At 41.7% G+C, this 17,069-nt stretch overlaps 1 protein-coding gene across 1 annotated transcript in view; it reads right to left on the reverse strand.

Annotated features, from left to right (window-relative positions):
* Positions 1–783: 783 nt before the first annotated feature.
* The window catches only part of CLGN (calmegin), a 32,696-nt gene continuing 16,410 nt past the window's right edge, over positions 784–17,069 (reverse strand). The window contains exons 7-14 of the mRNA XM_056855382.1: positions 15,844–16,033; positions 15,406–15,519; positions 9,169–9,328; positions 8,023–8,238; positions 6,851–6,970; positions 6,543–6,672; positions 3,052–3,155; positions 784–977 (exon numbers count right to left, since the gene is read on the reverse strand). Coding sequence (XP_056711360.1) covers positions 897–977; positions 3,052–3,155; positions 6,543–6,672; positions 6,851–6,970; positions 8,023–8,238; positions 9,169–9,328; positions 15,406–15,519; positions 15,844–16,033 — 1,115 coding nt within the window. The 3' untranslated portion in view covers positions 784–896. The remainder of the gene's footprint in view (positions 978–3,051; positions 3,156–6,542; positions 6,673–6,850; positions 6,971–8,022; positions 8,239–9,168; positions 9,329–15,405; positions 15,520–15,843; positions 16,034–17,069) is intronic.

The raw sequence follows: 17,069 nt of genomic DNA on the forward strand, positions 1-17,069 counted from the left end.
CAATCCCTGGATTTAAGTATCCACAGATGGGGTGATACTGAGAATTAGATATATTGATGACTGAACAACAGATTGTATTTCATGGCCATTTCCTGAAGCATCAACTCCTAGCTCTCAATCCTCATGAAGAAGAGTTTCACAATTCTCTTCTGAGTCCCAACTCAGTGTGTGAACCTCTGTATTAGCTTAATTTAAAAACCAATTATGTTGACTGTTTTCTAATTAAACTACTATTTAAAGAGTTCAATAAAATTTAAGCAGAATATATTATATTAAATATTTTATTCAGGAGGCAATATACACTTAGCAAATAGTCTGTAAACAGGTTGTGCCATTTTGGCTTAAAACATGAAAACTATAAAAATGTGAAAAAGTCTCCTGTACACCGTTTTACTCTGATATAGTCAACATTTTTGCATTTAAATGTAAAACATGCTATTCTATCAGTTATTAATCTAGGACAACCTGGTTCTCTGTGAAACAAAAACAGCAACTGTAACAAATGTCAAAACCAACATGTAACAAACAGGCAGACATTACAGTAAAAAAGGCGATGTAATCAAATGGCCAAAACAGTTATTGCATTTAGCACAGGAAGTTGCTTGTCCTCAATTCTAAGAAGGGGAGATCTAGTGGAAGTTATAACTCGGTATTCCTTCTAATATGAGGTATAGACAGTTTATTTGTGTTAAAGTTGCAAAAAATTACAAGAGCTTTTAAAGGTAATATTTGGGAGCTGAAATTTTTTAACTGGACTGGAAAATGGACACAGGAGGCTAAATATTGGAGTTTGGTCTTTATTTGAATTTAAGACTCAGCAACCTGCATGCTGTTGGGTAAACCAGAATAGCATGCCTATGTTCTGTAACTGGAAATCAATACTAGCTGGAAATGACTTAGTCCTTCCGTACTCTTCTTTTGCGTACTGATTTTGCTGGACCATCACCAGACCCCGTGCTTTCATCTGCTTCTTTCATCTGTGAGAAAAGAGATTTAATCAAAGCAGGTGTAGAAAATATACTATGGCAGAAGCAGAGGTCCTCTGAGGAACTTGTGGGGGAGAGGAAATTCCATACTTTTATCCTGCCCTGCCTTTCTCCACTTCCTGATGCAGCTTCTTTGCTACTTTTCTTCTCCCTTTCCACCTTTCTGTTGCCTCCTCCTCCCTCCTTCCTTGCTGCCTTATTTTCTTCCCCCACCTCAGCTTCTTCCCGTCCTGGTCATTTTACCAATGTTTATAGGATTTGTTACACACACATACCCCCACCCCCGCATATGGCACAAGTGCAAACATCCATTCAGCAGTCTGGAGATTTAATACTCCCCCACCCTAACAGGTTTTTTTGTAAGCCTGGGGGATGTCCCCACATTTGCAAGACTTGATCTTATTAAAACAATTGTATTTCACCTTTCATCATGGTTCAAGGCAGCTTACAATAACATTTTCAGTTAAAACCAAAATTAAACAGCAAACCCCAAATCTCCCTCTCCCCCTCAAAAGATGTCTGTCATTCAAAAACCCCAGCAAACAAGCAGGCCTTGCAGGGCCTCCTGAAGATCTTCAGGGAGGTCCCCCCTTAACTCTTTATGGAGCTCACTGCACAGAGCCAGAGCAAAAAAGGCATGGGCTCTGGTCGATACCGGACCAGCTAACCTAAGTGGTGGGATAGCCAACAGATGACTGCCTGCAGTGCCCGATGACCATAGTGGCCGCACAAGGACATATGAAAAGAGAGGGCTCTCCTTCAGAATTAGGTCTACAGATAGATTCCTTGTCTATACCTAGATATTAAGTTTCCTTCTCACAGCATCCTTTCTAAGCTATACATTTATGTCTTTCTCTGTTAACCTGCTAATATTTGTCGATACTGATAAAGTGAAACAATTTTTTTATTTCATCCGTTTCCCATAGACTTATTCCTAATTATCAGTTCTGGAATGCAATTACCGTGCAGACAAGACAGCACCCCAAATCATCTGGCTTGCAGGGCTGGAAAGAGCCCTGCAAGCCAGCTGACTTGCACCTTTTAGCTGCCAGGAAGAGTAAAGGCAGAGAAGGGAGAGAAGGATCTTAAATTAAGGGTAATCTATTTTTGTATTTAACCTTCTCTTCTTTTTTAGGAGTTGTTGTCTTACATTCAGGGGTGTCTTCTTTTGTGTAAGTCCGGTACTTGGACCCCTTTCCAATGTCTACTTTATTTGCTGAGGAGCCCCTGCATGTCCGTCACAAAATGGATTGCACTTCCAGAAGCTTCTGAGGCACACACTGGAGTATCTCATATCTTTACATGAGCATGACTGTGCCCTCCAATGCAGCGAACACTTCTCTGCAGCTGCTTATTCCAAGGTTGGCAGTGGCATGCAGGCTTTTCCAAGGATGCTGAAAACCACTGCTTGGAAACCACTGCCTTAAATTAATTTCTGAATGGGCAAACAGGCTGAGTAAGAGTACCAATGGATAGTGAAGACTTAACGGTAGTAAGTTAGTTTCAACAAGAGTTTGCAGTTGTACTTTTAGGCATGAAACTGTAGCTACACTTCTCACAAGCCTGAGAACCCTGCAAATGGACAAAATCAACAAGTGCCTGTACATGTACATTCTCTGTTGTGGCTCAGGAACAGGGCTGTACCATAATGAAATGGTTCAGAAAGATGCTCGGGTACAATGTACTATGTACTGCCTGTTGCTGTGAATGCTATTGCTATGTAATTTCTGCACTGTTTAACATGTCATGTTTAAACGCTTATGCTTTGTTTCAGCCCTGTTTCAGAGTTGTTTTCAGTTTTCTACAATCCAAACTCTATTGCCTTGTTTATTTTATGTCCTCTCCTGTTGATCCTTCTGACTTATACTGTGTAATCTGCCAGGAGTCTTAGTGAGAAAGGTTGATGATAAATAACGTAAATAAGTTTTGCTAAAAATGTAAATACTAAAAATAGCAAGATGTGTGCTATTATATTACTGGTTGGGGGAGTCCTATTATGATCTCTGTTCAGCATAAATGACATGTTTTGCATTCTTAAGAGGCTATTTTGTGGACAAAACCTAACCTCATCTTCTGAGCCAGATTTGTTAGATTTATTGCCCTCTTCTTCACGACTTCCTTGAGCAGTTTCATTTTCCTCTTCAGAGTCTTCATCTTCACCACCTTCATCTTCTAAGATCAAAGTCAGCCATGAATAAGTTTGATTATGCTTAAGGTTACACTGAGATCTAAGTGAGAGAGTAATTAGCAATTCTGCTAGCAGCTTCCCTAAATGCCATGTTGCAGCACAAACATTGCTACCAAGCTGTAAAGCAGCAAATCTGATATCTAGCTGCTTGTGTACATCTGCAAAACTAGCCAATTTCAAAGAATGTTAAATATTAAATACCAGATACTGCAAAACAATCTCAAAACTAAATTAGATCTGCTTAAAATTCTAAAGCAATAAAAATTAAAGACAATGTTAAACTGCATGCATGTTGGCACATTTTTTAATTTAGCCATGTTTGAGAACAAGACAGCTCACATAGTGCACTATGGTGAAATAAACACTTTAAATGAAATGTGAAAGGTACACATTCAACTGTAATCCTTTTCTAGCTCACCCCCATCTTCCTAGGAGGAACTGGTGAGACAAAGAAATGTATGAGGCTCTCAGCTTGGCCAGACCATGTGAGTAAAAGAGGGCATTAATTATACAATTTAAGATTCAGATTGACAAAATATTGGAGCAGGGAGTGTTGTTCCCTACCACTCTGCACAACTAATAGTGATATGTTCCATTTGTGCAGGGATTCTTTCCCAGTTCAAGAGACTTCCACCAACCTGTTCTTTTAACAGACCATGTTGCTGTTAGCTGAATAGAGTAGCAGGATACAACCCATAATGTTATTAAATAAAATGCACACATCTGGTAAATATCCTCTCATTCTCACTATGCTTTTGGATTTTTAAGGGACTGTTCTTTACCATTTCTTGAGCAACCCTATTCTGAATTAGCCAATACTAACCGAAAATACATTTAAAAATCTGGCTTTGGTAAAACTAAACCGTTTTATCTTAATTGTTCAAAAGTTCACAGAGGTATTTCTGTAATTCACATCATGACTGAAGTTGCTGTAGTTTTTATGTTCAGTTGTTTCAACCTCTCCTCCTACATACTTTTATAGTAAGAGGCAAAAATCCCAAAAGTTCCTAATGCTGTTCTTAATCATCTAAAGTATAGAAAGGAATTAAAATGTTCAAAACAGGAAGCATCCCACACTTTTTCATTTGCTCACTTTTAAGCTGTTTGTCCCTATTCCTGTTTAAAGCTTAGAAAGCAAACTAAATCCCTAGTCAGCAGGTAGTATGGAATGGCAGAATAAATTGTTCTCCAAGAGGGTACCATAGTACCCAGTCATGGAAAAAGAAGAGCCATCGGATCAAATTAGTTTTTTCCCCCCAGCAGATTCACAATGCAATATATGCAGCTACAATTTTGTCCACAGACTTAAAAGGATTGACAAAAAAGCCGAAGTGTCTCTTTCCCCAGCAGGGTTTCTTTATTTGTGGGTAGCTCCTTCTTAGGAAAAGTATCCTTGTGGTCATGACGGACAAATTCAGAAATGCAAGCACAGAACTGGACAGTTCTTTGCCTCTGCATTATCTGACATCAACTAATAGCCTCTTTTCTTTTTGGCCGATCTGGTATACCTTTGAAGGTTTCTCTTTTTGTAACAAGAGGGAACTGGGATGAAAAGCAGCACATGCAAGTGACCAAACACTGCATCCTGAATTAACCAAAGCTACTTAAATAATTTACCCCAGGAAGTCAGGCAACTGTTTTAAAGATATCAAGCAGAAGCAAAGAGCACTACTTTCAACATATACAAAATAGAAACACAGAAGACTGAAAAACTTCACAATATGAAAAAGGATCTCTAAGCTCTGATCCCAATCACACCCCCTTTCTCTTGCTCCACTATAAGCTTATTTTTCTTCTCTTTGAGGCTTCTTTCTGTGGGGTAGATGATAATCAAAACAAATGCAGTAGGCCTGCATTTCATGCCATCAGAAATAAGCCTTGACAATCAAGGAAAGTGTCCAAAATAGGTGGAAAAGCTCAAACTCATGTTTTCACTCTCTTCCACTTCAGAAGAATGACAACTGAGCTTATAAGTGAGCAGTGGGGTTTATTTTCTTCCCTCAAAATTAAATATTTAAGCTGAACCTAAGCAGACATCAAAACTCATTACGCTATACTGTATTTTGGTTTAACACTGATACAGCATGCATTATCAAGAGAATGAACTACCATCCTGCATTTCCTAAATACTTCAACGAATGTGTGATCCAAGTATTTAAGAATCGAGGTTTTAAAGGCATAAAAAGTCAAACAGTACTAAGATTAAAAAAAAAAACACTGCAATTCCAGATTGTGCACTCTACTCTAACTATCATAAAAATGTGTGTGGGCGGGGGGGAGGTTCTATCATAGCTAAGAACACATGGGAAAATGTGTCTTATGATTACGGGAAATAACACAAGAGTCCCATGAGACCTCTGAATTCATGAAAAGAGTTATCTGAACAGCTACTGAAGACAGTGAATTTGAAGCTATGTAAGATACCAGACACAAATGTACTATTAAAGCTGGCTGGTCTTCAGAATTCAGGAGGCATGAATAAGTGGTCTTTCAACACTTAATCCAAGGAAGCCTTAGAAACAATTATTTAAAATTTTCAATTCATTCAAGACAACTCATCAATACCTTATCTAGGCACCTTTAAAGATTCCATCAGAGTATTTGTGTCTTACTTTTAACCTATGAGTGCCCTTGGGTACTAGATTCTGCATGTTGTTTAGCATAACTTTTTTTCACCATTGCCCTGGATAATAGAGCTACACTAAGCAAGTTTTCTTACAAGAAATCTAGTGTTCTACTAGGTAGTAGTCCCATTTTTAATGGGACCATTTATAATTCCATTACTGAAGAAATCTTTTTTTCATGCACAAAACCTAGAGTACTCTCCAACTGTTCATGGCTAGAGAAAGTTCAAGAGAATGGAAGGAGGTGGGATTTTAAAGCACCCCCCACAATAGAACAAGTAGTCAGAGACTGAAAAAGTCTTCAGAGTGGAAAGTTCTACAGATCTGAATGACAATACAACTGAAAGATGCCAAAGCAACCAGCATACCACCTGCCTGCATAGCCTCTTTAAAAGGAAAAAAGTTCTGACATCCAATCATGCATTACTCTGGAGAAAGTTCCAGGGTCTGATTGTGCACAGTGAAAAGGCAACTAAACGTATCCGAGAGACGTTCCCCTCCCTGACTTCATTATTAATACACTAGATTACTACAAGTATCTAAATAGTGCCAATGACTGCCACATCCTAGAAAGTGGAACCCAGTTAACAACTTTGTAGAGAATCCTTTGGGCTGTTCTAGACTATTTAATCTTGGTTTGTCAGGCTACACTGTACTACAAAAGTGTTTATAATGGCTATTTTCAACCTATCCAGAGAAGTCATAGCTTTTAATGTATAGCCAAAATGTACTGGAACTTCTTACCACCATCACCAGCAGTGTCATTTGGTCCTTCTAGTTCTTCATCCTGTCCTTGTACCTCTTGTTCTAATTCACCTTTTGTTATTGGCTTGGCAACATTTGTTTTTTTGTACTCCAAATCTTCATCTATTTTCTAAAACAAAAGGACAACTATGCAAAAAGGTAATAAGAAAAGTATTTACAAAACAGTAAAGTAAGGTGGGCCTTCTGCCATAGACCTGCCCAATGCAATGGACTTTAGACTGAAGAAATTTGACATAAAGCACATATCTTGTTCTACACAGAAAGAAATAAGGATATCACTTACATACCTTGGATGGCCAACAAAATAATATGCCCAACCCTACAGGTAGGGCTAAAGTCAAGATGTAAAGTATCCAAAGCCACGGGTGTTCTTCTGTAGCAGTTATGAGCTGACTAAACATACCAGGCTAAAATAAAAAGGGGGAAAACATACAAACATTTAGCGCTTACCATATTTGCTAGAAGCATTTAACTTTAAAGTGTCGTTTTTATACATTATACGAAATTTAAGATTGGACCAAAGGAATTATGAGTAATTAATAAATGTGCTGTTCCCCAAATTCCCACATAAGAGAAGTTTCATAAACTGTAGAACAAGTAAAGAATCCCCATGAACAGAACATGCCTTGTGGAAGGACACCTCTGAATCCAACCCACTGGTTTCATCTATATGATGCCTCCTTATACCTACTCAAGTGAATCAACTAAAGCCTGAGCATATGGGTAAGAAAAGGGCAGCTCCTTGGCAACATCTACAACTTTCTACAAAGCTCTGTCTGCGGCCTGCTCAAGTGCAATGTCAAGTATAAATGCCAGAGATCCAGAAGAGTAAAGACAGTAATGGATCAACGTAAAGACCAATAAAAGTTATGAAATATTTTGCATACAGCTGGAGCAGTGGCATGGGGGGAAAGGGTATGGATACCAATAACAGGTGGAAGGACAGTAAAAAGTATGCTATGCATTGACACTGCCTTTTTAGTACTAAAGCCCCCCCATCCAAAAAAACACATTTTAATTCATGAATCTTGAACTGACACAACTTACACGGCAGAAACTATGGTTCAACTAAACCACCACTTCAAGAAGATGCATGTAAAAGGTTTAGGACATCTAAGAAACAGCTGCCCTTACCTGGTTGGCCCAGGCTAGCCTGATCTCATCAGATCTTAGAAGCTAAGCAGGATCTACCTGGGTTAATAAATGGATGGGAGACCACCAAGGAATTTCAGGGTTGCTAGGCACAGGAAGGCAATGACAAGCCACCTCTGTTAGTCTTGTGTTTTGAAAACCCTACAGGGTCGCCCTAAATCGGCTGCGACTTGATGGCACTTTACACACACAACAAACAGATAAACCTTAAACTGATTGCAGCTTCGGAAACTGATAATTTTAAAAACCAGAAAATTTCTTGCAGGAGCATGTGTTGTGGGTATAAGAAAATATAGTAAATTCTTACTTCGTTAGCACTTGCAACCAATTTTTTTAATCCCCAGCCATCTGCTGCCCATTGATCAGCTACTTCTTTGTCTGAACAGATGATGAAATTATCAAAGTAGATCTCAGATGTCATAGACCAAAGTTCTAAGCCAATCGCACTGACTTGAGTCATCTGAAAAGGATTAGGATCTTCAAAATAATCAGGATTAGGGATTTTTTGAGGGGCCCATATTCCCTGTAAAAGAACAAAATTATAAATCATAAAATAAAACATGTAAACCCACCTTCAGATAATTCTTATTCACCTATATCTAAAGTGCCCTTGTCAGTTTAAGACAACAGCTTATCAATTTGTCGTTTTGCTCATGTAAGCTATTCTTCCAAGAACTGTTGTGCTACTTCGATGGATCCTGTGCTACTTCGATGGATCCTCTGAACTAAGACTGCTGGTTTTAGGGCAGAAAAGAAAAACAGAGCAGCATCCAAGAGGGCTAGGATTCCTCCGTCTACCTTTTAATTTTCTCACATATCTACCTGCCATAAATAAAAAAGAGCAGCAAGGCAGCCATGACTAGCCATCCTGGAACTGCCTATTTGGACAATAAGGAGGAACGTGTTATTAAAATGTTATGCTGCGAATTGCTGCCTTCAGTGCAGTTTAATAAGAGGTGACAGCACACTTGTTTGTCTAAATGGCTGTGATTCTAGCTGATCACTTTATGTTTAGCAAGTTACTAACCTTCTGAAAAAGCTCATCATTCAAGTATATATTGAAAGGTACAAGATGACATGCTGCAGAATTTTTATCTTTTTTTACAGACCAGTAACCACTAGCACTCTGATTTATCTGTACCCCAATGGGGACCCAAAGCGGCCCTCAACCAGTGAGCTTCCATGGCACAGTGGGGATTTGAACCCTGGATATCCCAGACCCTAGTCTGAAACTCTAGCTATTACACCTAGTCATACACACACCCCGTTTTTCCACCACAGTCATGACCAAGAGCATTCCCTTCTAACAAATCCAATCATTTTGATCTCTGGCTACTCGTACCATACAGCTTTAAAAAGTTTGATGTGACAGGGTAGTAATTAGTCTATTAAAGAGGCCAGTTCTAGATTCTAATGAATGATCTGAACAAGACAGATAACCTGATGCTATTACCTGATAATCAGGGTTGTCTATCATTTGTGGTTTCCATTTTCCTTTATAGTTTGGATTGTTTATCAAGGGGCGTACCCATTCTCCACAGCCAGATACACCCTTCTCACATTTTGGATTAGGAATCTGTGGGGCTTCCCATTCACCATCCATTTCCTCATCCCTATAAATGATTAAACAAATGCTTTATACTCCATCCTGTAACTTAGTACGTTTATACCTTTCCTTATCAGTCTACTTTTCATTTATCCATGTCACAAACAATTAAGCTAAACTTTCAATTAAGCTAAACTTTCACTAACTAAGAAAAAAACACCATCTTCTAAATGTCAGGATAAAACGTAGCAAGGTTGGAAACTTTGATGTTCTGTTTGTTGGTCTGCAAACAGAGCCTTGGCTTACCTGTGAGGGCTCCTTCTTCTCTGATCAGCGGGTTATTCTGTTCCTATGCTCAGGGAGAGGCAGGATTCACAGACCTTTATTTCCTGTCCCTGTGCTAGGACCGCCCCCAAACTTCCAGTTCGAGGACTTCCCAAGCAGTATTGTAAACAGGAAGAATATAAACTTGTAATAGAAAAAACAGTTAACTAGTTCTTCAGAAGTCTGAAGACAGAGAAGACATTAACTTAGTCAACAACAGACTAATAACATTGAACACCATGGTAAGTAGGGATAAGAATAGGTACCATCATGTTTTGTTTTGTTTTTTGTTTTGTTTTTTGTAGTTGTTGCGGCTCTTCGCCGTGGGTGGGCCAGATGTCCTTTTCGCTCAGAGAAGAAGGAGCCCTCACAGGTAAGCCAAGGCTTCGTTCTCTCTCTGAGCTGCAAGGACATCTGATCAGTGGGATCTTTAAAAGCTGTAACGATTTGGGTGGGATCAGACCTCAGTTGCTACATGTTGAAGTACTCTTCTTCCGAAAGCCGCATCCGCTGAAGAGTGTTAATTTTGTAACAAAACCTTGGAAAAATACCTAGTGGATGAAGACATGACCCCAGTAAGGGAACCTGGACTGGCCTGAGATTTTGGCCACTATGTCCTGCTAAACCAGGAGTTAATGCGGCAGTGGTTGTCACTTATCTGCACAAGGTGGAGAACTGAACATCCTGGCATACGCAGTCTTACAAGGCCCCAAAGTAACTGCCAAACCTAATAACTTAGGGTTCCATATGCTTATGCATGCGCTAAAGGACACACATTTTTTACGAGTGAGAGCATATGCTCAAGGGTTAGAAGCATTTTCCATGACCGGAGAAGCTCCCTCAAGTCACTTCCAGTGTCTTTCGATAACCCAGTAGTCGGTAGCAGTCAGTGCAGATCCATGGAATGAAAGCAGGCCATGTGGACTAATCCTGGCATACCAGGGGCCTCCACAGTTCCTATATAGCCCGATTTCCCCCGAATAGAAACTGTATTTTTATCTTATCCCACATAGGTACACAAATACAGCTACTGCTGGTTCCTGTCATAACCTTCTCAGGTTCATGGAATGCTCTATAGAGGAAAAAGGCAATTGTTAGACCTTAAACCAAGGAAAAAACCGGTGGGCAACCATCCCTTCCATTCCACCCTTGTGAGGTGATACCGGGAAAGCTTTTGGGCCATAGAGACTAGAAGCTAGCGTGGATAGTTCCACCTGTGGAAGCCCAGTCTGAGCACTGACGGTTGGAGGGAACTCAATTTTCTACTCATTTATCTGTGAACTGATGGCCTAGTCATTACAACTGTACTATGGAAAGGAGGTTACCCCGGTGTCTGTACATTCTTTGATCCTCCAGCAAAAGAAGATACCTGTGTCATTCTAGTTTATTATGTGGACTTATCAGAGAGTAGTCTATTCTGATGAGGGTGGAAAATCACAAGGGCACAATCCTGCTTAGCTCCAAGGATGTGAGGGACTCAAGCTAGCCTGGTCCACCTATATCGGTTAGCCTGGCCTTGACAGGAAAGAAGCACCTGTGTAGTGTTCTAGGGATGGCCCTAAGTTCCAGTATGTTCAGACTCCCATGACAAACCATGAATCTTGAACTGATTGGCCGGGGAAGGGGTCCCTACGCCTGGTCACCTTGAGAGATTTGAAACAAATCAAGAGATTTGAAATAAAGAGTAATGGGAGTGCTGCTAACAGGAGTGCTGTTGACCCCTGATCAGGTTGCTGGAATGGCCCACCAGAACAGGCTCTGTTTTAACAGGAGTGGTCTGGTGTGCAATAGAGACATAATGAATCAACCCTATGTACGTATAACAGGTAAGTCAATAGCAATTTTCTGGAGATCCACTAGGATCTGGGTGAGCTGGATTGAAGCTCAGAGCTCAGCCCACTGGGCTACCATAGACATAAACGCCTTGGGAAAAATCCTGGATACTATGGAGGCCAAAGTTAGGGCCCAAAACTGAAGGGCTGGTCCCAGGGATTGAACCATGAAAAAACTGCTGTGGTTGCTGCAAACCGCTTTGTGTAAACAAGATATTTGAGAGGATGAGGGAGGCCAAGACTACACTAGGGCAAGGTCTGTAGTGATCAAACCGCCAAGTCTCCCTGTGAAGGATTTCTGCACTATGGCATGTTGTGCAGATGGGGTCTGGTACATTATCTCATCCCCTTTGTCTTAATAACAGAGAGAAAACAGGAATAAGGCTGTGGCTAATGTGCACACTGTTTTGCCAAGGGCATCCTCCAGCATTTGCATGACCACCCGGATCAAGATATCCCGAGAAGGGCTTTCTTTTATCCCTGGTTTCTGCCAGGATGCTGTCTAATTTCACCCAAACAACTTTCCCCCTTGGGAAGGATATTCCTTTAGGACAGTTTTGGGACGGGAATCCACCTGCCAGGATCTGAGCCAAAGGGAACGTCTAATGGCTGAGCCTGCAGACATGGCCCTGGAGGCAAAGGATATCCAGGGCAGAGTAAGCCAGAAGGGTGGTAGCTTTTAAGGCTTTTATTGTTATTATTATTATTATTAATCATCTCAGGAGAGATAAACTGAGAAGCTATGAGTCGACAGTATAATGGCCCTAGAAATAAGAGCGGAGGTTGCTGATGCACTGACTGCAAGAGCAGAGAACTCCTGGTGTTTCTAGCTGCAAGGTCAGCCTTTCTATCTATTGCGTCCCAACAAGGTCTAGGCTGTCCTCTGAGAAGAGATCTGAGGACTGTAGTGTGGCTACCTGAGTATCCATCAGGGGGAGCTGTAGCAACTCCGAGGCTTTAGTCATCATGTTAAAAACTTTAAAAAACTTTTCCCACTCAGCCCTAAAAGGGGGTCTTGAAGTAACCAGGGAAAGAACCCCCTGAGAAGGGGTGGCATGCCTATGGCATAATTGCTTAGTCTCGTCTGGCTTTTTAAAAAATATTTTGGTGACCCATCGGGATCATTTAAGTTTAGAGCTGTAATGGTCAGCACACTGATAGTCTTTGCTGCTAAATAGCCTGGTGTGTTTCTTTTGTGGTTCTTCCTCATCCGAGGAAAAATTCTCCTTCTCTATGTTCCTCAGTGGAGGAGCGAGGGGAAGGCTGTGCAGAATGCACTCATTAGTCTGAGGCAGGGGGCCTTCCTTGCTGCTTTAGTGGGCCAACTAAAAACAGGACACAAGATTGTGGGGTGTCCCTACAATATATACGGCCCTTGCCTGGGGATCCAAGCATGCAGGCACTGGCACCAATCCCTGGGATCCTCCGATTGAGGGCGGGGGAGAAGGCAGCTGCAATGAATGCAAGCCATCTAGGAGGCTCCTCTCTTAAGTAGGCCAGTTCTGCACAGAGGACTTGGAGACCACCCACTGGTTGGCTCGGGGGGGGGCTACATTACCAGCCACAGGCAAGGTGCAAGACTCAAGCAGAGGAGGAGACATCCTTCCTGAAGTGCCTGGAGCAAGAGCCACTTTCCATGCCTCCTTATGCGAGGCCTTTTCCCCGCTCTTTTTGGCTGGGGGTAAATGAGGAAAAGGCTACATTACCAGTTGCAGGCAAGCTACACGACTCAGGCAGAGGAGGATAAATCCTGAAGTGCCTGAAGCAAGAACCATTTTTGATGCCTCCTTCTTATGTGAGGCCTTTTTCCCGCTCTTTTTTGGCTCGGGGGACGGGAGGAAAAGGCTATATTACCAGCTGCAGGCAAAAGTGCACGACTCAGGCAGAGGAGGATAAATCCTTCCTGTAGTGCCTGGAGCAAGAGCCTTCTTCTTAGGTGAGGCCTTTTTCCCGCCTTTTTGCTGCAGCAATACGCTGGCACTTAAGAGGCAATCGGCTCTTTCCCCTCTTTCAACTCCGTGAGACCACAACAGTGGCTGTTGGAGGACTGGCCCAAGGAGGGCTGATCCGAAGTGCTCGGAAATGCCAAGAGCAATCCCACGATGAGGTCTTCTGGTAAAACAAGGTGAGGTTCCGGAAAGAAAGCGAAAGTAGCAGAGCTCTGCTGAAAAGCTGCTTCCCAATGCAAGGCAGGAAACAAAAAAGAAAACTGAGGAGGGGCTTATTCCCTCAAGAGGAGACAGGAAGTTGAAGGTGCCTAGTAGTGCCCCTGAATTTGGTCTTGCTTTTAATGGCCTCAGTGTCCTCATCCTCATGGAGGTCGAGGGCAGCCAGGGCCTTGCATAATAGGGGTTGATAACCCTCACTAGCGAAAAAACGTGACTGATGGTCCTGATCTGGGGTCTCTTCCTCCCGCTCCTCGCTCTCTTCTTCGGAAGAGAATTCTCCCTCCTCTCTTTCTTCCCCTTCTGTGTTAAGGTTTGCATGTGTCTTAGCACTACTGAAGGGAGGGGCTTTTCTTGCAGCCTTGGTTGGCCAGGGGTTGTAGGAGTTGCTGCAGGATGCCCTGTCCATAGCATCTGAATAGGTAGAACCCCTGGAGGGAAAGGAGGCCCTGGAATTGATAGGGTCTCTACAGGAAGGATCAGCCAGATGAGCTAATTCCTCTCTAAGAGCTCTCCGCATGAGATCTCGCATGCCCCGATCAGCAGCCCCCCCACCCCTGCCGATCAAAGGGGGAGAAGGAGCCTGTACATTACCACCTCCGTCGCCTGTAGCAGAGTCTCCTCTGGAGCCGGCATTACAGGCATCCTCCTCCACCGCACCCTCGTTACTCCTGGGGGGCGAACGGGGGGTGGTTGCAGTCTCTTCTGTGGCATGCGTCTTTTTGGCGCCATTTTTCGGCTCCTCCGCAGGCTGCCTTCTCTTCGGCGACAGTGCCTCAGCAGCAAGCCGATCACGCCGCTTCGCATGACTGGTGGCTTTTGTGGGCGCTTTTTCCTCCTCGGAGCTTTTCCAGCGAGGCAGGAGCCCCGCTACCTGCTCCTCATCTCTGGACATGAGCTCTTCCCCGGATAGCTCTCCACCCACCGCCATACTACTCGGAGAGTAAGGAAAAGGCAGAAAAGGTGGGAGACAAATGCAGACCGGGGAAAAGAACAGAGGAAAAAGTTTTTTGACGAGGACGAAGGTTAGGATGTTAAGTGAACACACTTGGATTGTAGATGTAGGTAAAAGTAGAAATAGAGAAGGCCTTGCTGTGGAGCTCTCTCTAACGCTGCTTCTCCCTCTGAAGGCAGGAGTAGAACTGGAAGTTTGGGGGCGGTCCTAGCACAGGGACAGGAAGTAAAGGTCTGTGAATCCTGCCTCTCCCTGAGCATAGGAACAGAATAACCCTCTGATCAGATGTCCTTGCAGCTCAGAGAGAACTAACCACTTCTCTATGGGTTCAGGTAGCCAAGTTCCACATATTAATCAAAAGCTTATTTTAGATATTGTAGATAGTATCTAAAATGTTATCAAGTACAGAGATATAAGATTACCATGTCAGTTTCATAAATGCCAAGAACTTCAACCACACTAACATGCACTATCACACAATGTAGCATCTCACAAACTGCTGTGAACTGCAGGAGTTCATGAAGAGACCAAGAGACACTTGAACTTTACGTTCCCACCCTTCTACTACTGCAGTGTATACACATGAAGAGAGCAACTACACAATTAAATTTGGAAATACAACCTGGTAAAATGCTCTACAATGCACTGATCAGGAACAACAGTTTAACTTTCATATACTCATTTTAATAAGATTCTGTATTTAATTAAAAACAGACACCACCCTTTCCCCCCAACTGAGCTTCAAGGTCACTTAGACATTTTAGCAATATGAACAGATAAGTTACTTCATTGCATTTTAATTATTTGGAACTTTAAATAAACTTCCAGAGTCTATCCAAGACAATGAAACAACAAAAGACATTCCTACCAATCCTCTGGTTTTTTGGCACTGGGATCTGGAATGTATTCTGGTTCATCATCTAGCCAATCGTCAGGCTTAACAGCATCAGGATCTTCTACGTTGGGAGGCTCATCTTCATTCCTTAAATTACAGACCAATATTACCAGAAGATGGACAATATAGCAGCAGAGTAGATGAAGCATAGTGAAGCTCTTCTCAAAATCAAGACACTTGATGGTAACGGGGCATTATATATTTGCAATACCAGACTTCCCACTTTTTGATAGATTAATCTTTCCCAAAACAGGAAACAATGCTACATGAACATTTCAACTGAAAACCTTTTCAACTTGAAAAAAAATCTTTAGAAGTTCACAAGTAAAACTGCAAACTAGAGACAAAGTCTGATTGATACTTAACTGGTAGACTAAGGGACAGTAGAGAAAGAATGGTCATTGTATTTACCAGTCATCTGGCTTGACAGCATTCGGATCAGGAATTTTAGCTCTTTCGTCCCAGTCCTCAGGCTTCTTATCATTGGGATCTTCTATTTCTTTGGGGGGATTCACAGGTGGAACCACGTCTTCCAGGAGACTTCCCTTGCCAACAACTGTTTGGTCAATTGACACTTCAAATGTGTTGTCAGGTTTCAGCACTAAAGCACAACAAATATTTTAATGAAAGGACAAATGATGTAAACTTAAAAAGTTATTTAGTACTTATACCCAGTTATCAATCAAGAACTCTCTTACGTGATGTATGTCTCTTATGCTGGCAAACAATTCTTGCCATACTATAGTTATTGATTGTTATTCAGTAGAACCCTTGATTTATAGCCCAACATTTACTTGAGGGCAACATCCACTGATTTCAATACATTATTTTCCCAAGTGATTGTCGGACAGAAGCTCAAGTTCACAAGAAATTCATGGAAAATAATATTTCTCAAGATAATTAATATCAGGTCATTATCTCGCCCACCTTTCAAAAATTCTATTGCCATACTATGCAATCTTTTAGCTTTTTCAGACCCTTTACCCATTCAGAAACACCAGTATTAACTAAGTAGGAATTCACACAAAAGGCTCAAGTTTACTTTCCTATTCAGTAAGATCTTCAAACGCTTCTAAGTTTTCAGTAAAGTTCATCTGTTTCTTGCTTTAGACACTTAGCTCCTGAATAGGGTTTCGTATTTCATAGCTAGGTAGCCCTGTGACGGAGAGCAGTAAGCTGTAGTACTGCAGTCAAAAGCTCTGTTCATGACTTGAGTGTGATCCTGACGGAAGTTGGTTTCAGGTAGCTGGCTCAAGTTTGACTCAACCTTCCATCCTTCTAAGGTCGGTAAAATAAGTACCCAGCTTGCTGGGGGTAAAGTGGAGACGCGACTGGGGAATGCAATGGCAAACCACCCTGTAAACAGTTTGCCTATTAAACACGGTGACGTGATGTCACCCTATGGGTCAGTAATGACCCGGTGCTTGCATAGGAGACTATTTTTATCAATTTCATTACTACCTATTTATCCTGCCTATTTACCACTTCATTCAAAAGCAAATGTTATGCAGCTATTATCAATATCAGACACAGCAAAATGCAATTTATTTTCAAAAATCACCCTAACCAGAACTGTCATTTGAGAAGAATGTTGAAAAGGCTATTGGAGTTTTGTATTTCCTTAATTACATCATATA

Source organism: Euleptes europaea, chromosome 9 (genome assembly GCF_029931775.1).
Source record: "Euleptes europaea isolate rEulEur1 chromosome 9, rEulEur1.hap1, whole genome shotgun sequence".
NCBI lineage: Eukaryota > Metazoa > Chordata > Lepidosauria > Squamata > Sphaerodactylidae > Euleptes > Euleptes europaea.